The sequence below is a fragment of the Pristiophorus japonicus genome, chromosome 9 (assembly GCF_044704955.1).
Source record: "Pristiophorus japonicus isolate sPriJap1 chromosome 9, sPriJap1.hap1, whole genome shotgun sequence".
Classification (NCBI taxonomy): Eukaryota; Metazoa; Chordata; class Chondrichthyes; family Pristiophoridae; genus Pristiophorus; species Pristiophorus japonicus.
Window position 1 is genome coordinate 20,376,285 of NC_091985.1, and position 20,801 is coordinate 20,397,085.

Genomic DNA, 20,801 nt, shown 5'->3' on the forward strand with positions numbered 1-20,801 from the left:
AAAATTCAATGGCCAGTGTCCTAACTTGCACCAAGTCCCGCTCACCCATCACTGATCTCGCTGACCTACAATGGCAGTGCCAATGCAACGCCTCAAATTAAAATGATCATCCTTATTTTCAAATTGCTCTTGCTTTGCCCCTCCTGATGTCTGTAATCTCCTCCAGCCCCATACCTGTGAGATGTCTGCACTCCTCTAATTCTGCCCTCCTGAGCATCTCTGATTATAATCGCTGAGCCATTAGTGGCCGTGTCTTCTGTTGCCGAGGCCCCAAGCTGTGGAACTCCCTCCCTAAACTTCTCTACTTCTCTTTCCTCCTTGAAGACACTCCTTAAAACAAAGCTGTGTGTCCAAGCTTTTGGTCATCCGCACTAATATCTACTTATGGGGCTCGTTGTCAAATCTTTATCGCATAATGCTCCTGTGAAGTACCTTGGGACGTTTATTATTGAATGATAGTGCAGGCTCGAAGGGCCGAATGGCCTAATCCTGCACCTATTAGAGGCGCTATATAAATACAAGTAGTTGTTGTTGTATCGCTCCCTCCCTCCCTCCCTCTCAGTCAGTCTCGTGACGGCCGCGGTCCAATGGGCGCCGCTGGGTGGGCGGGGCCATGATGCGATGCCGGCCTGTGATTGGCGGGCGGGCGGCGCGGCTGTGGCCGGCAGTAACCCCGCGGCCCAGCAGCGAGCGGCCGCCCGGGGGTCGGGGCTGTGTGAGTGTGAGAGGGAGAGGGGGTAGAGTGTGTGTGTGTTCCACAAACATCCAGAAACCTTTCACCCGGGGTGGGTGAGAGAGAAGCGGACAGCGGAGTGGGGGGCGGGCCGTGTCGTGTCCATGGAGCCCGAGCGGCCGCTGCTGCTGCTGCCGGTGGTGGTGGCGGCGGGTGGGCCGGACCTGGAGCTGGAGCCGGAGGCGGCGGCCGCCGCTGCTGCCCAGCCGCTCGCACTCGGCCCATGAGCAGCACTCGAGCCCGCGGCGCCGCGGTTGCCATGGATCCCTTGCAGGCCCTGTTCAGCCCGGAGGAGCAGGAGGTGGCGGCGGGCCGCCTGGGCTCCGAGCCTGACCCCGAGCCCGGGCCCTTCTGGACGGCGGTGTTCGACTACGAGGCGAGCGCCGAGGACGAGCTGAGCCTGCGGCGGGGCGGCGTGCTGGAGGTGCTGTCGACGGACGCCAAGGTGTCGGGCGACGAGGGCTGGTGGACGGGCAAGATCGGCGAGCGGCTCGGCATCTTCCCGGCCAACTACGTCAGCCGCCAGCCGGCCCGGCCGCTGCCCCAAGCCGGCGGCGGCGAGCGCTCGATCCAGGCCGAGGCCCGGGTGGTCCAGGCGGCCACCGAGATCGAGTTCAGCCAGCTGAGCCTGCAGGAGATCATCGGCGTGGGCGGCTTCGGCAAGGTGTACCGCGGCAGCTGGCGCGGCCAGCCGGTGGCCGTCAAGGCGGCCCGCCGCGACCCCGACGAGGAGGCGGGCGCCACGGCCGAGAGCGCCCGCCGCGAGGCCCGGCTCTTCGCCATGCTGCGGCACCGCAACATCATCGCGCTGCGCGGCGTCTGCCTGCAGGAGCCCAACCTGTGCCTGGTGATGGAGTACGCGCAGGGCGGCCCGCTCAACCGTGCGCTGGCCGGCCGCCGCATCCCGCCCCGCACCCTCGTCAACTGGGCCGTGCAGATCGCCCGCGGCATGTGCTACCTGCACGCCGAGGCCATCGTGCCGATCATCCACCGCGACCTCAAGTCCAGCAACAGTGAGTAGTCCCGAGGGGGAAAAGGTGTCTGGGAAAATCATACCTGTCCATACAAGTGCCCGTCCACACAGTGTCGGGGGGCGTCGTGCCCGTCCACACAGTGTCGGGGGGCGTCGTGCCCGTCCACACAGTGTCGGGGGGGCGTCGTGCCCGTCCACACAGTGTCGGGGGGGCGTCGTGCCCGTCCACACAGTGTCGGGGGGCGTCGTGCCCGTCCACACAGTGTCGGGGGGCGTCGTGATCGTCCACACAGTGTCGGGGGGCGTCGTGATCGTCCACAGTGTCGGGGGGCGTCGTGATCGTCCACACAGTGTCGGGGGGCGTCGTGCCCGTCCACACAGTGTCGGGGGGCGTCGTGCCCGTCCACACAGTGTCGGGGGCCGTCGTGCCCGTCCACACAGTGTCGGGGGGCGTCGTGCCCGTCCACACAGTGTCGGGGGGCGTCGTGCCCGTCCACACAGTGTCGGGGGGCGTCGTGCCCGTCCACACAGTGTCGGGGGGCGTCGTGCCCGTCCTGCGGGAGCCGTGCCTGCCCGCAACGGTGTCTGGGAGAGCTGTGCCTGCCCGCAACAGTGTCGGGGTACTGTGTAAGACAGCGTCATGCCAGTATATACTGCATAAGGAGAGTCGTACCTGTATATACAACAACAACTTGTATTTATTTAATGCCTTTAACGTTGTAAAACACCCCAACGTGCTTCACAGGCGTATTATAAGACAAAAAGTTTGGCACCGAGCCACAAAAGGAGAAATTAGGGTAGCTTGGTCCAAGATGTAGATTTTTAAGGAGCGTCTTAAAAGAGGAAAGCAAGGTGGAGAGGTTTAGATAGGGAACTCCAGAGCTTAGGGCCTCGGCAACATCATGTACGGCCACCAATGGTTGAGCGATATATTCAGGGATGCTCAAGTGGGCAGAATTAGAGGAGCGCAGACATCTCTAGGAGAGGGGTAGGGTTGTAGGGCTGGAGCAGGTTGGCGAGGCCATGGCTGGATTTGAAAACCAGCATGAGAATTTTGAAATCGAGGCTTTACTTGTCTGGGAGCACAGGGGTGATGGGTGAATGTGTCTTGATGCGAGTTGGGACACGGGCAGCCGAGATTTGGATGACCTCAAATTTATGTACGATAGAACGTGGATGGCAAGCCAGGAGTGCGTTGGAATAGTCAAGTCTAGAGGTAACAAAGGCATGTATATACAGTGCAAGGAAGTGTCGTACCTGTATGTACAGTGTAAGGGAGAGTCATACCTGTATTTAACAGTGTGTTCAGTGGGTAGCACTCTCTGAGTCAGAAGGTTGTTGGTTCGAGTCCCACTCCAGAGACTTGAGCACAAAAATGTAGGGTGACACTATCAGTGCAGTACTGAGGGAGTGCTGCACTGTCAGAGATGTAGTCTTTCGATGAGTCGTTAAACTGAGGCAATGTCTGCTCTCTCAGCTGGACATAAAAGGTTCCATAGCACTATTTCGAGGAAGAGCAGGACAGTTATCCCCGGTGTCCTGGCCAATATTTATCCCTCAATCAACATCACTAAAAAAAATGATCTGGTCATTATCACATTGCTGTTTGTGGGAGCTTGCTGTACGCAAATTGGTTGCCGCATTTCCTACATTACAACAGTGACTACACTTCAAAAGTACTTCATTGGCTGTAAAGAGCTTTGGGACGGCTAGATATACCTGGTTGGGTAAGCTATATCTGTATATACAGCATGTGGGAGAATCATACCTGTATATACAGCGTGTGGGAGAGTCATACCTGTATATACAGCGTGTGGGAGAGTCATATCTGTATATACAGCGTGTGGGGGAGTCATATCTGTATATACAGCGTGTGGGAGAGTCATCCTTGTCATACCTAACTTGATTGAATTTCTTGAGGAAGTAGCAAGAAGGGTCGATGAGGGTACTGCATTTGATGTAGTGTATATGGATTTTAGCAAGGCTTTTGATAAGGTCTCACATGGCAGACTGGCCACAAAAGTAAAAGCCCATGGGATCCAGGGCAAGCTCGATCCAACATTGGTTCAGAGGCAGGAAGCAAAGGGTAATGGTTGATGGGTGTTTTTGTGATTGGAAAGTTGTTTCCAGTGGGGTTCTGCAGGGCTCAGTACTAGGTCCCTTACAATCTCCCAAATCAATAGTTCCAAAAACCAGAACGTTCTGAAATCTGGACATCGTGCAGATCGGAGGAGGGGTCCTCCGAAATCTGGAAATATATTCCGAAAACCAGACATTTTTTAAAATAGGAAGCAAAGTAACTCCCCACTGCCTCCGGTGTTCCCTCGGTCGGGTTGACGCGCTGTGTCCTGGGCTGGCTGTTCCTCTTCTCCCCGCTGTCTCCGGTGTTCCCTCCTCGGCCGGGTACACGAAAGTCTGCCCGAGGGTTTCCGGATTCGGGACTTCAGATTTCTGTTCCAAAATCCGGAAATACCCAAACCTCGGCTCAGGCATTTCCGAATTCGGGACGTCAGATTTCTGTTCCGTAATCCGGAATGGCCTTGGTCTCGAGGTTTCCGGATTTGTGAGGTTGTCCTGTATATATCAATGATTTAGACTTGAATCATTGATATGATTAAGAAGTTTGCAGATGATACAAAACTTGGCTGTGTGGTTGATAATGAAGAAGAAAGCTAAAGGCTGCAGGAAGATATCAATGGATTGATCAGGTAGGCAGAACAGAATGGAATTCAATCTGGACAAGTGTGAAGTAATGCATTTGGGGAGGGGTAACAAGGCAAGGGAATACATAATAAATGGTAGGACACTGAGAAGTGTAGAGGAACAGAGGAACCTTGGAGTTCAGGTCCACAGATCCCTGAAGGTAGCAGGACAGGGCGATAAGGTGGTTAAGAAGGCATACGGGATACTTGCCTTTATTAGCCGAGGCATAGAATACAAGAGCTGGGCAGTCATGCTTGAACTGTATAAAAACACTACTTAGGCCGCAGCTGGAGTACTGCGTGCAGTTCTGGTCACCTCATTACAGGAAAGGTGTGATTGCATTAGAGAGGGGACAGAGGAGATTTACAAGGACGTTGCCTGGACTGGAGAATTTTAGCCATGAGGATAGATTGGATAGGCTGGGGTTGTTTTCTTCGGAGCAGAGGAGGCTGAGGGGAGACCTGATTGAGTTGTATAACATTGAGGGGCCTAGATAGAGTGGATAGGAAGAACCTATTTCCCTTAGCAGAGGGGTCAACAACTAGGAGGCATAGATTTAAACTAATTGATTGGTTTAGAGGGCATTTGAGAGGAAATGTTTTCACACAGAAGGTGGCGGGGGTCTGGAACTCACTGCCTGAAAAGGTGGTAGAGGCCGAAACCCTCACCACATTTTAAAAGTACTTTGATATGCACTTGAAGTGCTGTAACCTACAAAGCTATAGACCAAGAGCTGTAAAGTGGGATTAGGCTGGGTAGCTCTTTGTCGGCCGACATGGACACGATGGGCCGAATGGCCTGTGGTGTTAATTTCTATGATACAGCATATGGGGAGGGCATCATACATGTGTATACAGCGTTTGGGGGAGAGTCGGAGCTTTATAAATGGTGTAGGGGAGAGTCATACCTATGTATACAGTGTAACGGAAGAGTCTGAGCTCTATATAGTGCGGTATGGGGGGGGTGAAGAATTGTGTACTATAATGTTTTGAATGGGGCAAGCCTATATATGTGGACAAGGCGGCCACAGCTGTTAAGTGTTATAAGGAAACGTTACAAGGACACCTTCAAAGCCTCCCTGATAAAGTGCAACATCCCCACCGACACCTGGGAGTCCCTGGCCAAAGACCGCCTTAAGTGGAGGAAGTGCATCCGGGAGGGCGCTGAGCGTCTTGAGTCTCATCGCCGATTGCATGCAGAAGACAAGTGCAGGCAGCGGAAAAAACGTGCGGCAAACCTGTCCCACCCTCCCTTACCCTCAACGACTGTCTGTCCCACTTGTGGCAGGGCTCTCATATTGGACTGTTCAGCCACCTAAGGACTCATTCTAAGAGTGGAAGCAAGTCTTCCTCGATTCCGAGGGACTGTCTATGAAATGGGTAGGAGTTATATATATTAAGTACAATAATGCTATAAATGGTTTGGTGTTATCTAGTGTTTTATTGGGCCAGTGTTTGTTAGTTATAATTGGAGTTCTATACAATAATGTTATGACTGGATGAATTGTCTACATAGAATTGTACAGCACAGAAACAGCTAATTTGCCAATGTCTATAATCCACACGAGCCTCCTCCCATCTTGCCTCATCTCTCCTTTACTTTGTCTAACCCTATCTGCATAACCTTCTATTTCTTTAGCCCTCATGTACTAATCTAGCTTACTCTTAAATGCATCTATCCTATTTGCCTCAACCACTTCATGTGGTAGCTAGTTCTATATTCTCACCACTCTGAGTAAAGAAGTTTCTCCTGAGTTCCTTATTTGATTTATTAGTGACTATCTTATATTTATCCTTCTAATTTTGGACTCCTCCACAAGTGGAAACATCTCTTTCTACCCAATCAAACCTTTTTTATAATTTTAAATGGCCTACAATGTTAAAAATGAGTTGGAGTTTGCTACCAAGTTATAAATGTACTAGATTTACGTAAAATTTTAGAAATGGGTCAGATTTATCTACAATTTTAGAAATGGGTCAGATATATATATAATAAAAAATTGGACAGCTTTATATATAACTAGTAGATTCAGGTGGGTGTTCTCACTTCTTGATCTTTGTATCTTAGTTATTCTGAGCTATCTTGATCTGGTATAATATCTATTTTTCTCATCAGTGTGTGTGTTCTATAATGTTTAATATCTGCTTGAAATGTCTGTGTCTCTCTCTGTCTCCGTCTATGTCTCTGTGCTCTGTGATGTCTGTCTGACAGATGTGTGTGCGCGTGCTGATCTTGTTTCTAATAAATTTCTATTTCTGCTTGTCCGACATCCAGTCCTGGATGAACCGACACTTCCTCCTCCAATTAAACATTGGGAAGACCAAGGCCACTGTCATTGGCCCCGCCACAAACTCTAGTCCCTAGCCACCAATTCCAACTCCCTCTGTGGCCACTGAACCAGACTGTTTGCAACTTGCCATCCTATGTGACCCTGAGATGAGCTTCCGATCCTATATCCTCTCCATCAGCAAGATTGCCTGTCTCTGCTCCTGTCTTAGCCCATCTGCTGCTGAAACCCTCACCCATATTTTTGTTACCTCCAGATTCAACTATTCCAATGCTCCCCTGACTGGCCTTCCATCTTCCACCATCCATAAAGTTGACCTCATGCAAAACTCTGTTGCCTGTGACCTAACTCGAACCAAGTCCTGTTCACCAATGACCCCTGTGCTCACTGACTTATCTTGGCTCTCTGTACCCAAACGCTTCAATTTAAAGTTTCTCATTATCGTGTTCAAATCCTTTCATGTCCTCACCCCTCCCTATCCTACAATCCTCCAAGACGTCTGCGTTCCTTCAACTCTGGCTCTTGTCCATTCTCAATTTCCTTCACCCCACCATTGGCAGCTGTGCATTCAGCCATCTAAGCTCTACACTCTGATTTTTCCCTCCCTAAATTGAAGCTGGGTAGATTTGCAGGGTATAATATTGATAGGTGCGTGAAATCTTCATGCAACTGCACTGCGGGTGGATTATTTTGCTAAATAGTAAAGGTAGATGTTTTCTATTTTTGCTGTTGCGTTCCTCTTGAACTGTGAGGAAACACCCAGCAAGATGCTTCGAGATTTTAGGTTCTATCTAGAGAGCATTTTGAGGTGTATAACACAACAGCTTCTTTTCTTAGGAGTCGAGGATGACTTGCTTCCACACTAACATGAGTTCTAAGGTGACTGATGAGACCAATGCAGGATCTGCAGTCTCTGTCACAGTTGTGGCAGATGGTGGTTGGAGGGACGGGTTGATGGGGTGCTTGATTGGTCATACGCTCCTTCCGCTTTTTGTGCTTGGCTTCCGTGTGCTCCCGGCGAAGAGACTCGAAGTGTTCGTTGCCTTCTCGGATGCTCCTCCTCCACTTTGAGTGGTCTTCTGCCAAGGATTCCCAAGAGTCGGTGGGGTTGTTGCATTTTTTCAAGGAGGCTTTGAGGATGTCCTTGAAGCGTTTTCTCTGCCCTTCTGGGGCGTGCCTGCCGTGACATAGCTAAGAGTAGAGTGCTTGTTTCAGGTGTCCAGCATCGTGCATGCGGACAATGTGGCCCACCAGAGCTGGTCGAGCATGGTTAGTGCCTCGATGCTGGGGATGTTGGCCTGAGAGAGAACACAACAGCAACATACTGGTTGTTGCAGATCTGCTCCTGGTGTTGGTGGGAGCAGGTTAAGATGGTAAATGAAAAGTAACACGCAGTATTGAAGTGCATTCTCTTTGACCTGAAAAAGCATGCCAAAAATAAGGAAGCCATCGAATAATTAAGCCCCACAAAGCCACCCCCATCACTGATCTAAAGGTTCTACTCGTTGTGCTACGTTAGGATTTGGATTTTCCATACCGATGTTTACGGGCTGAACTGAGGCGATAATAGGTCCCTGGCAGGTCTGCGTGGTGGGTGGGGTTGACAACCAGGTTCCGGCTTGGCTGCCGGTTGGAATGCAAGGTTGCTACAGCCAGGATGTGCACCTGGCAAGGTTGCATAAGGGGGTTGGCGAGATTGGGGCTTCTGTTGGGGTGGTAGTCATGGACCTATGTTGCAGATCAGGGGTGAGGCCCAAACTAAAGTTGGCTATATGGGTCTCATGGGAAGTTGGGTGTAGGTGGAGGCTATTTATCAGATCTGTGGGGTCTACAAAGGGAGCCAGCTACAAAACAGATTAGACCTTGTTTGTTTAGAGAGTGGCCAGATTGAACACAGTCCCACCTTGCAGGATAAATGTACATTACATCGTAGAAAGCTCCTATCCTTGCAATACTGTACAACGTTGTCGATTGATTGATCATGAGCATTTCACAGGATACAGAGATATATATATATTATATATATATATATATATATAAAAAAAAATATAATCATTTGTAAGCATTGGAATGTAAGGCTTGACACTAACACTAGTCTCCTGGTCCTTGACTAGTAAATTTAACAATGGTTCAATGAAGGCAGGAGCAGAACAATGGGATCCCTGCAATAATTTTATGAATTTTGGGCCTAACCCGAGGGCTATAGTGCTGTTTATTTTCATTCCTGTTCATTCCTGTTCATTCTTGCATTCATAGACTGAAGGACTGTTACATTATTTCCCTCTAGACTGTACATTTTCAGAGTGGAGACCAAGACAATAGGAGATCCCTGAGATCACCAGATTTCACCCCAACATTTGTCTGCTCCGTCTATTTGTTGGCTTGTTAGTTTCCCAATGAGACACATTTTTGGCAATGGTAATAGGAGATGCCTGGCGGTGTTTGTTTAGGGGAAGGCATGCCTGTATTTACAGGAGATCGCTGAAAATTTGAAACATAGAAAATAGGTGCAGGCGTAGGCCATTCGATCCTTCGAGCCTGCACCACCATTCAATGTGATCATGGCTGATCATGTAACTTCAGTACCCAGTCCTGCTGCATTACGCTGTGGCAGTTTTGGACTAAAGAGTGTGGAAAATGACAAAAGACTTGCATTTATATAGCGCCTTCCACAACCTCAGGATGTCCCAAAGTGCTTTACAACCAATGAAGTACTTTTGAAGTGCAGTCACTGTTGTAATGTAAGAAACGTGGCACTCAAATTGCGCACAACAAGCTCCCACAACAATGTGATAATGACCAGATAATTTTTGTTTATAGTGATGTTGGTTGAGGGATAAATATTGGCCAAGACACTGGGGATAACTCCCCCGTTCTTCTCTGAAATAGCATCGTGGGATCTCTTAAATCCACCTGAGAGAGCAGACAGGGCCTTGGTTCAACATCTCATCCGAAAGATGGCACCTCCTCAGCAGTGCACTGGAGAGTCAGCCTAGATTTTTGTGCTCCAGTCCCTGGAGTGGGACCTGAACCCACAACCTTCTGATTCAAAGATGAGAGCGCTACCCACTGATCCATAATTACCATAGGCAGTTCCTCGAGGTCGAGGATGACTTTCTTCCACACTAAAAACAAGTACTCGGGTGACTGATAATCTCGTTTTAAACGGTGGAAGATGCCTGTGGATTTTTTAAAATGTGGGGTGGCCATTGCACACCAATCACCACACGGGCTTGACTGGGCACGGTCTTGGTCCAGTGGCAAGGGGATCCAAGACGACTGGAGACTAGGCTCTGCCACATGTGCCAATACATACACACAAACTCAAACATACTGCTACTGTCCTACTTCCTTCCTCCTTCCCACAGGACCTTTCTATACGTGGAATTCATAGAACGCAATGTGAGCCTCACGACCTTACAGCCTCGCTATTGGTCTATGCTGCGCCTTCCCTTGGTCTTGTCCATGCTGCTCTACCTCTGGGCTCCGACTTCTCCACTCCTCCATGCTTCGTCAGTCCTCTCCTCTGCACTTCCAATCTCCAGACCTCGCCTGTCCCGCCCCCCCTGGACCTTGCCCCCCCCCCCCCCAAGACCTCGCCTGTCCCGCCCCCCCCCGGACCTCGCCCGTCCCACCCTCCGCCGTCGTCCTGGACCTCGCCCGTCCCGCCGTCCCCGGACCTCGCGTTGTTGATTCTGCTGTGGTGGTGGTTAGCTTTTTTTTGAATTGCCCACTGAGCCGCGGCTGAACTGAAATACACAGAGGTTGGTTGCATAATCCGCCGACATGCACAGTCCGGTCTCTCGTGTGAAGAATGCTCACTTGGACATGGCGCCGGGGATAGCTGGCGCCTGTGGAAGAGTATCCTCGCAAGAATGAAGGGGCGAAGAACTCTGGCAAAAAAAGAACAACTGTGAGATGAGTTGGGCTTGAAGTCATTGGGAATTGTTCCAGGTAGAGTCTAATTTCAGGTCGCCTTGTAGTGGAAAAAACATATTGAGCGACCTATAGATGAGAGAACCTTTTATAGTGGAGCTATGATCTCTTTGTATCTATGGAGATATTTGTTGATTGCTGGTTTTGAAAGGTCTCTGGAATCGTCCTGTGGCACGGTCCAGTGGACTAGTTGAATGTTATTGCTGGTTGTGACCAGAAATGTACAAAGACATTCTTTCAGCCTTAATGCAATTCAAAGAATATTTATTATTGAGTCTGGTAGTCGTAGTACATTGTGTCCCATTTAATTACATTCTAAATTGTGCATATAGAATTATGAATGGTTGGGAGTGAGTAATGGGCTGTAATTTAACCGGGGGGGTTCACCTGACTTCACAAAGCTGAGCGATTTATAGACTTATTTTAAATGATCTGTTATGTACTCCAAATAAAATCTCAGGTAATGACAGTTCAAAGCTGTGCCAGACTGACATCATTGCAGAATAATCTGGTTCACAGAATGGTAGAAGGGCACACTTTCCCCCCCACCCCACTTGCAGGTGGGAAGTAAAGTGTACTTATCGAGACTGTGATGTTACAATAGAATCAAAATAGTCTGCACTCCAGTTAGTGTGCCGGAACTTTACATGTTCCTGGATGAAGCAGTTTAACTGCTGCTACTGACTCTCAGCCCCAGATCTGCTCAGTGTCAGCATGCCTAGATCCTGTTCTGCACCCCCTCTCCTGTTCTGGAGGTTCCACTGAAAAGCTTGGGTGGTTTATCATCATCATCATCATCATCATCATAGGCAGTCCCTCGGAATCGAGGAAGACTTGCTTCCACTCCTAAAGTGAGTTCTGAGATGGCTGAACAGTCCAATGCGAGAGCCACAGACCCTGTTACAGGTGGGACAGACATTTGTCGAGGGAAGGTGTGGGTGGGACTGGTTTGCCGCGCGCTCCTTCCGCTGCCTGCGCTTGACCTCTTCATGCTCTCGGCATTGAGACTCGGAAGAGCTCAGCGCCCTCCCGGATGCACTTTCTCCACCTAGGGCGGTCTTCGGCCAGGTGTCAGTGGTGATGTCGCACTTTACCAGGGAGGCTTTGAGGGTGTCCTTGTAACATTTCCACTGCCCACCTTTGGTTCGTTTATCATAAAGGAGCTCCGCATAGAGCCTTTGCTTAGGGAGTCTCGTGTCTGGCATGCAAACTATGTGGCCTGCCCAGCGAAGCTGATCGAGTGTGGTCAGTACTTCAATAGTGGGGATGTTAGCCTGGATGAGGACACTGATGTTGGTGCGCCTGTCCTCCCAAGGGATTTTCAGGATCTTGCGGAGACATCGTTGGTGATGTATCTCCAGCGACTTGAGGTGCCTTCTAAAGATCGTCCATGCCTCTGATCTATACAGGAGGGCGGGTATTACTACAGCCCTGTAGACCATGAGCTTGGTAGATTTGAGGGCCTGGTCTTCGAAAACTCTTTTCCTCAGATGGCCGCTGGCTACACTGGTGCAATGGAGGCGATATTGAATTTCCGCATCAATGTCTGCCTTTGTTGATAGGAGGCTCATTTCCCATATCTCGGGGGTGGTTTATAATAGTCATCTGAAGGGTGACGTAAGCCCTCATGGGCTGTGATGGCCTCCATAGTTCAGTACATAGCTGATTGGTTCATTGCCGAGGCCGACAAATGGTGAATGGTAACTTGGAGGAGGTACCAGAGTGCTGGTCTTGTGGCACCATGAGCCGCTGCTTTCGAGGGAGCACGATGGTTAAGATTAGAGGAGGGAGAGATTTCATTTTGATTTATAATATGGTCCCTCTTCAACATATACGTAGCTTTCATGTTTGCCTTTTCTTACTATTGTTTTTAGCTGTCTCTTTCTTTTCCCATTTTCTTCATATTTAGATTGATGTTGACAGCAGAGGGGACAATGGGGACTAGAGCGTTTTAGCAAGTGTGTTTGTGTGTCTCCGTTTCATAACTGCATTGAAAGTATGGCATATTTTCCTCTCTTTTCTCCCCATCCCAAGTTTCTCTCTGATATTAAGTGTTGGACCTTACATTTGGTGTGTGGTTCCACAGATGCCGCACTCAAGTGACCATTCTTTATTGGATGGCAGGTTTCCGCATAATGTTTGATTCTGGAGAGTATCACAGCCAAGCCTGATTCTTTCCTTACCCAAAAACCCAGATAAGTACACTTTTCATCAGGATGAGCAGAAATTTTCTTCAATTAAATATTGGGAAGACCGAAACCATTGTCTTTGGTCCTTGCCACAAACTGCGTTCCCTAGCCACTGACTCCATCCCTCTCCTTAGCATCTATCTGAGGCTGAATGCAGACTGTTTGCAACCTAGATATAATATTTGACCCTGAAATAAGCTTCCAGCCACATATCCGAGGCATAACTAAAACCACCTATTTCCACCTCCACATTGCCTGTCTCCGCCCCTGCCTCGGCTCTTCTGCTGCTGAAACCCTCATCGATGCCTTTGTTACCTCTAGACTTGATTTATTCCAATGCACTCCTGACTGGGCTTCCACATTCTAAACTACATAAACTTAAGGTCATCCAAAACTAGGCAGCCCGTGTCCTAACTCGCACCAAGTCACGATCACCCATCACCCCTGTGCTCGCTGACCTATATTGGCTCCCGGTTAAGCAACGCCACAATTTCAAAATTCTCATCCTTCTTTATAAATCCCTTCATGGCCTCACCCCTCCCCATCTTTGTAATCTCTTTCAGCCCCATAACCCTACGAAATGTCTGTGCTCCTCAAATTCTGCCCTCTTGAGAAGTTATAATCAAGGATACTCAACCATCGGTGGCCATGCCTTCAGCTGCTTGGGCCTTAAGCTCTGGAACTCCCTCCCTAAACCGCTTTCCTCCTTTAAGTAGCTCCTTAAAACCTACCTCTTTAATCAATCTTTTGATCATCTGCTGTAATTCATTCTTCTATGGCTCGGTGTCAAATTTATCTGTTTTGTCTTGTATCACTACTGTGAAGCGCCTTGGGATGTTTTGCTACGCTAATGGTGCTATATAAATAAAAGTTGTTGTTGGGAAATCTAGTTGGATTTCCCCAATCCTTCTGTTTCCTGAACACTACACTGTGCCTGGGATCAGCAACCTCAGTACAGGTGGGCTATGCCTTGCTTGTATCTTGGATGCTTTTAAAACAATCCTATAATTAAGCAGGCGTGAGGCATCTGAAATATTCAGTGTTGGATAGTGCAAATTTGCACCATAATTCTCCATATGTTAGGGTGCAGTTTCATGTCTTGTTGCATCGCCTAATGCATATAACCACTAATTCTCTTAATTATGCAGTGCCTTCTGTTTGCTATTTTGTTTTTGGATTATTGCTATGTCTGTATGTCCAAAAGATTTATATTCAGCCCTTTACTGATTAATGAATTTAAAATCGCTACTGAATTCAAATTATTTTGCAACTTTAGATTTTGTAAAAGCTGCTGTTGCAACCATTGCGTTCATTTTCATTCACCTATGGGGCAGAATTATTAGGAATAGAAAAAGGCCAGAAATTATGCCCTATTATGCAGAAATTACTGAGATCAACTCCACCTCCCCATCTTCTCACCATAAGAGATATTGTACCATATCCCATAAAACCTCTATCTCCTAAAATGCATTTACTTGTTTCTTGAACCCTACGTGTTTCAGTGGCCTTCCCGGTTAACTTATTCCACAGCTCCGCTGCCCTTTTGGTTGAACAAGGTCCTGCCTAGTTTTTCTTCTTGCTCCTCACTTCCTTATTTTTAACTCGTGTCCCCTGGTGTTTGATCCTTTCACCCCAGTGAGCAATTGTCTCGGATCAGTTCCCGTCATGCGTGTAGGTTACTGGACATCTGGAAAGGACGCAAGATAAATAAGTTGTTAACATTGGGAAATTGAAGAGTTGAACAAACTTGCTTTTGAATATGTCAGTGACTAATGAAGTCCATTCATATTGTTTGTTACACATCCCAGTCCCTGTTCCTCTCCAACATATTAAAAATTCAAATTGTGAATAGTACACCAAGTACCAAAGCCTAATCAGAACATTTTGTGGCCAAAGGTGCATAGATTTAAATGTCTGTGTGATGCCCATTGATTCAATACAGTAAATACATGCTGTTTGCATGCAGTGTTTTACATAGAATTTACAGCACACAAACAGGCCATTTGGCCCAACTGGTCTATGCTCCACACGAGGCTCCTTTGACCCTACTTCATCTAACCCTATCTGCACAACCTTCTATTTCTTTAGCCCTCATGTACTTAGCTACCTTGCTCTGAAATGCATCTGTGTTATTTGCCTCAACCAGTCCGTGTGGTAGCAAGTTCCACATTCTAACCACTCTCTGGCTAAAGACATTTCTCATGAATTCCTTATTGGATTTATCAGTGAATATCTTATATTTATGTCCCCCAGTTTTGGACACCCTCACAAGAAATAATATCTACATTTACCTTATCGAACTCATCCGTAATTTTAAAATGAACATATTGAGAAAATCTGCACTTAAGCCAACGTGCCGTAATGCCGCATCAACAGGCCTTGCCAATGATGCTCTTAAGCTGCTTTAATATTTCAGGTTTCGTGCTGTGCTAGGACTGCCCGCTTATGTCGCATGGGTCTTGTGCAGCCAGCGGCAACACCAAAGTGAAGTTGCTGGATTAAGGCTGGCGGCTGGCAAGACTCAGTAAAGGGCTTCCTAGCTGCCAGACAGTTTACTTTGGTGCAAGTTTACCTCAGTGCAATTCGAGACCCATGCAACAGGAGCCAGCAGCACTAACCTGGCACACAGCCCAGTATAAAGGTGAATTCAATTCATCACCTCACATTGCTGCCACCACTGCCATTAGTGAGAAACTTCCAACCATCAGTACTTCATCCAGTGCTAAACAACTCAAAATACTTTCTCTAGGCACAGCCCAGCCTTGGAAGAACATAGGAACATAAGAAATAGGAGCAGGAGTAGGCCATTTGGCCCATCGAGCCTGCCTCGCCATACAATAAGATCATGGCTGATCTAATCTTGGCCTCAACTCCACTTCCCTGCCCGCTCCCCATAATCCTTGACTCCCTTAACTTTCAAAAATCTGTCTATCTCCCCCTTTAATATATTCAGTGAACCAGCCTCCACAGCTCTCTGGGGCAGAGAATTCCACAGATTCATGACCCTCTGAGAGAAGAAATTCCTCCTCATCTCCGTTTTAAATGGGCGACCCCTTATTCTGAAACTATGACCCCTAGTTCTAGATTCCCCCATGAGGGGAAACATCCTCTCTGCATCTACCCTATCAAGCCCCCTCAGTATCTTATATGTTTCAATAAGATCACCTCTTCTAAACTCCAATGAGTATCGGCCAAACCTGCTCAACCTTTCTTCATAAGTCAACCCTTTCATCTCAGGAATCAACCGAGTGAACCTTCTCTGAACTGCTTCCAATGCAAGTATATCCCTCCTTTAACAAGGAGACCAAAACTGCGCAGGACAGAATCTGTAATAATACCATTGGATATTTTCAACGGTTTAAGCAGACAAGGAGCAAAAATTTCACAAGGCTGGCTTTTTACAGAAATCTTGTCGAGCAGGGAGTAAGCTGGTGTTGTGATTTGCAGGGCAGTTAGAGAGCTGGCATTAATTCTCTTTCATGTAAAACACGGCAATGGTTCACCTCAGCCTAGTATAGATAGCCAACGTTATTTTTTTTAAAATGTTTCTCTGTTTATAAATTATTTCCCATGTTCGGTCAGCCTGACCTAATCGTCTGTGCAGCTGAGCAAGCAGGTGGGCAGCTTCTCCCAGTTGCTGCCAATGCTCCCATTGTTGGCTGTCTGGTGTGACTCTCCAATTTCTTCCCTGCCCCCCCACAACCACCCAAAAAAAAATCTGCATTAATCTAATGCTCATTGCCATTGTGCTTTGAGTCCCTTTAATATGGGTCTTTGTATTTCCCATCTCGTGTTACAGTATTCTTCGCAAAGCTATGGCAAATCTAGCTCCAAAATTAATTGGAGGGAAAGTGGATCACTTTGAAAGAAAAGTTGAGTTCAAATGTAGATGAGTCCTCGTTTTAAGTCTTGCATTCTTTTTTCTGCCTACTGCTAATACTGCATGTGAGGTCTGTCTCATTGAACACCGTGGGAGTGGAGCTGCGTATGCAAAAGTACTTAGCTCGGGCAGCAAGACCTTTTGCTGTCAAGCACGTGCTCCCATTGTTCGGAACAGGAGAATACTTAACAGGTGTGTTGTATTTGCCAAGACTGAATTCCAAGCCTAGCACATCAACCTTGGCTTCCACGCTGCTCTAGCTTCTGAATGGCACACTTCTAAACACACTCTGAATTCAAGATTGCTTAGTGCAACAGTCTACATTTTAACTATTTTCATTTGCAAGGGAAGGCATTTTGTAGGGGAAAATACTTGCACCTTGTGTCTTCTATTGTCTTTTGTCTTCGGGTGTCTTTGCCCATCTTCATGCATGTCACTTCCCAGGTTTATGTGGGTTGACGCGGTAACCTCGGTGACCTTTTCCTACATTACAACTGACTACGCTTCAAAAGTACTTCATTAGCTGTGAGCGCTTTGGGATGGTCTTGCATCATGAAAGGCGCTATATAAATGCTGCTTCAAAACACCTCACTAGGATGTCTCGGATGACTGTTTTTAATTTTCCCTCCCCCAGTGTGAACCCTTGCCCCGTGCAATGTACTGCGCTTCTCTGCAGCCGCAGAGTTAATGGATTTATTTTATTTACCGCCGTCCTTCTGAAAATGTTGACACTTCACAGATGCCAATGCCACCAGCGCTCCTGCGGTACTTTGTGCTAGTGGTCAATCTTTACCCGTAATGGTGAATCGGTAGGTTTACTTGCCTTGCCTGTGGGGTTGTCACAGCCATCAGGAGTAGGAACCTTGGCTTTTGCTCCCCTCCCTAACCAGTTATATCTCTTGTGCCTATAAATACATGGTTTACATCAGTCTCTTAATAGGCTAGTGATTAAAGGCACTGCCTGGTGTAGATTCGATGGTGTACAGACCAGGTCTGACTCTTAGTCGCTGCCAAATTAGTCAATTGCAACAATTCACAAAATGCTCTAGGCCAGATAAGGGAAAACAAATCAGCCAAAATTCTTCTTAGAATCATAAAATCATCAAAATTTACAGCACAGAAGGAGGCCATTCGGCCCATTGTGTGTGTCAGCCAAAAAAGAGCTACCCAGCCTAATTCCATTTTCCAGCTCTTGGTCCGTAGCCCTGTAGGTTACGGCACCAAGTGCATATCCAAGTACTTTTTAAATGCTATGAGGGTTTCTGCCTCTACCACCCTTTCAGGCAGTGAGTTCCAGACTCCCACCACCCTCTGGGTGAAAAAAGTTCTCCTCAACTCCCCTTTAATCCTTCTACCAATTTCTTTAAATTTATGGCCCCTGGTTATTGACCTCCTTCCTGATTACTATTCAGTAACTCCCTGTATTCTCCAGCTAGCAAGTGCACGTGTGTAGAAGTCAGCTGAGGACAAGGCTTGGCTGCGATGGCCTCCATAACAAAGTCTGTTGATAATAGTTGCCTCAGCTCATATGAAGAATGGCAAATAGAGTGCGGTACCAGAGGGTGTTGGCGCCCATTGACCCAGATCCCAGCAAGAGCAGAAAGAAAATGAGCAAAATAAGTTACAGTAATAAAAAAAATGATAATTAGTATTATCTGCTAAAAGCAGGATTGGACTGACTGCTGCTTGTTATCCACAGTGCACTTGAATTTTGTTTACAGCTATAGTAATTTACAGCTATAGTAATTTACACTGTTTTCTTGTGCATGGAGATGCTGCTGAGAGTGATTGCGCTGGGCATGGCTCACTGAAAATTCTGGTTGCGTAACTGAACTTATTCAGTCATTTGGGGAGCTGCGGTTAAACTAAAGTCTTGGGCAAATTGGACTAAATTCAGATACACAGATGTCAGTCGTCAAAGGAAGAAGTGCAACTCATACAGGAATTTGCTGCATTCTGAAGCATTGAAACCGCTGCTAAAAGCGTCCTTTCAGTGTTAATCATTGGAAGAAATGCATACCTGTATTTAATGTTTGCATCTGGTAAATGTATAGGTTTTTTGGAATCTCTAGGTAAAATACGCAAATCTCAAGCAAATCGGAAGAACCTTCCCTCCTCCATCTAGTTTAGGTAAAAGAGGAGACTTCTTGTTAAATACGTAATGAGAGTTGAAGCCAAGTATCCCTTGAACTGCCGCCATTTGACGCAGAAATGCCCATAACCTTGTCTTGGTTTACGGAGCTGCTGGTGTGTATGTGACTGCAAACTCTACTCCGCCAAATCTCAGCATGTTAGCCAAATGCCAAGTTCTGTGGATTGTTTGGAGGACTATTACCTGCATATCTGGGTGCAGCTGGAGAAAACAGCAGCTTGCATAGCATTTTTAGGTTGATTGTGTTAGCAGCAGGTACGTGCTTCTCCCGTGCCTGGCAGCTGACTATTAATACAAAGCATGTCAGCTGCATGCCTTGGATGTTCAGGACCTGTCTTCCCATTGTAACCAGTAGCTGCAGTTTGAGAATAGAATATTGGGCTACCAGGGGGAAAACTGGGAGAGCAACTCGTAGATGCTGAGTCTGTGGATGAGTACTGTTCTCTTGACTATGTAAAACCACCTGCTAAGGTGAGCTTCAGTGACCCTGGTTCATAAAATTAGAATATTCTAGCTCAGAAAGCGGCCATTTGGTCCAGTGTAGTGTGCCTGTGCCATATGCATGGTCCAATTTCCCTGCTCTATCCCCATACTTTTTAAAATGTTTCCATTTCAAATATTTATCAATTTCCCTTTTTAAAAAAAAAACTTAAACCAATTTCAGGTAGGGCGTTCCCTATTCCAACATCGCTCTACATATGAAAATAAATTCTCCTAATCTTTTCCTTCAAGTGATGGTTAACTCAGTGTATCGAGTTTGTGCGAGGTACAGATCTCCAGGTGGTAACACGAGGGAATGTTCACCAGTCAGCAGAAGCAGTGCTGCTGGTTTTGTGTTGGATTGGCACAGAATGGTGAAGTGCAGCTGCAGAAGCTCTTGTGTTCCTGGCGTCATTGCGAGCTCTGATTTAAACATTTGCTGCTTTTTTTGATGCTGCCTCAGATGTAATCATACTGCTGTTCCTCATCAGGGCATCCTATTTGTGGGGGTGTGGTGATCAGCGCAGCTGGAAATGGATTGCACAATGCCACTGTTTTCGGGAGTCATTGACTAATCTTGAGTCATCGTTCACAGTGCCTTATAAAAGAGTTGAATTAAAACAGAACCAGTGAATCCACACCAGAGATGTTTTTTCACTCTTTGATTATTATCCCCTTGTCCTCTCCTGCTGATCCCAGTGCCTCATGCTGAAGTATAATCTCATGGGCAGTAGAGGCTGTGCAGTACCTTAACCTTAAAATTCTAATCCTTGTGTTTAAATCCCTCCCTATCTCTAACCACCTCCAGCCTTACCACCTCCAGCCTTACCACCTCCAGCCTTACCACCTCCAGCCTTACCACCTCCAGCCTTACCACCCCGTCCCCGTTCCCCCCCCCTCCCTGCCGGGGGTCTCTGCGTTCCTCCAATTCTGGCCTCTTGTGCTTCCCCGATTTCCTTCACCCCACCAGTGGCGGCAGCTGCTTGGGCCAGAAGCTCTGGAATTCCCTCCCTAAACGTCTCTACCTCTCTCTCCTTTAAGGCATCGTCAAAAAAAATACCTCTTTGAGCAAGCTTTCGATCACCTGTCCCTAATATGTGTCTTGTTGTCAAATGTTGTTAATGCTCCTGTTAAGCATCTTGAGATGCTTTACTACATATAATTGCAAGTACCGTAGTTGTTAAATGGCCATTCCTTGGGTGTAAAACTGGACAGCGAATGTTAACAGACTAATCAATAATGGAGTCAAATATTCTGTAGATTTTCATCATCTAGGCTCACAGATGAATAATGGCCATGTGAGGATATGCTGGTAGAACTGTATTCTAGCAGGGGGTGGGGGGAGGAATCATTTGTGTGTTACAGCCACCAGAGCTTTGCCATGTATTTGGTAAAAAGGAGACTGAAAAAGAGAAATGTTAATACGAGGTATGCCTTTAAGGTGGGAATAAATGTATCCACAAAAGCT

At 47.3% G+C, this 20,801-nt stretch overlaps 1 protein-coding gene across 1 annotated transcript in view; it reads left to right on the forward strand.

Moving 5' to 3' along the window:
* Positions 1-812: 812 nt before the first annotated feature.
* The window catches only part of LOC139272958 (mitogen-activated protein kinase kinase kinase 21-like), a 119,591-nt gene continuing 99,602 nt past the window's right edge, over positions 813-20,801 (forward strand). Inside the window, exon 1 of the mRNA XM_070889130.1 lies at positions 813-1,746. Within this exon, the coding sequence (XP_070745231.1) occupies positions 957-1,746 (790 nt within the window). The 5' untranslated portion in view covers positions 813-956. The remainder of the gene's footprint in view (positions 1,747-20,801) is intronic.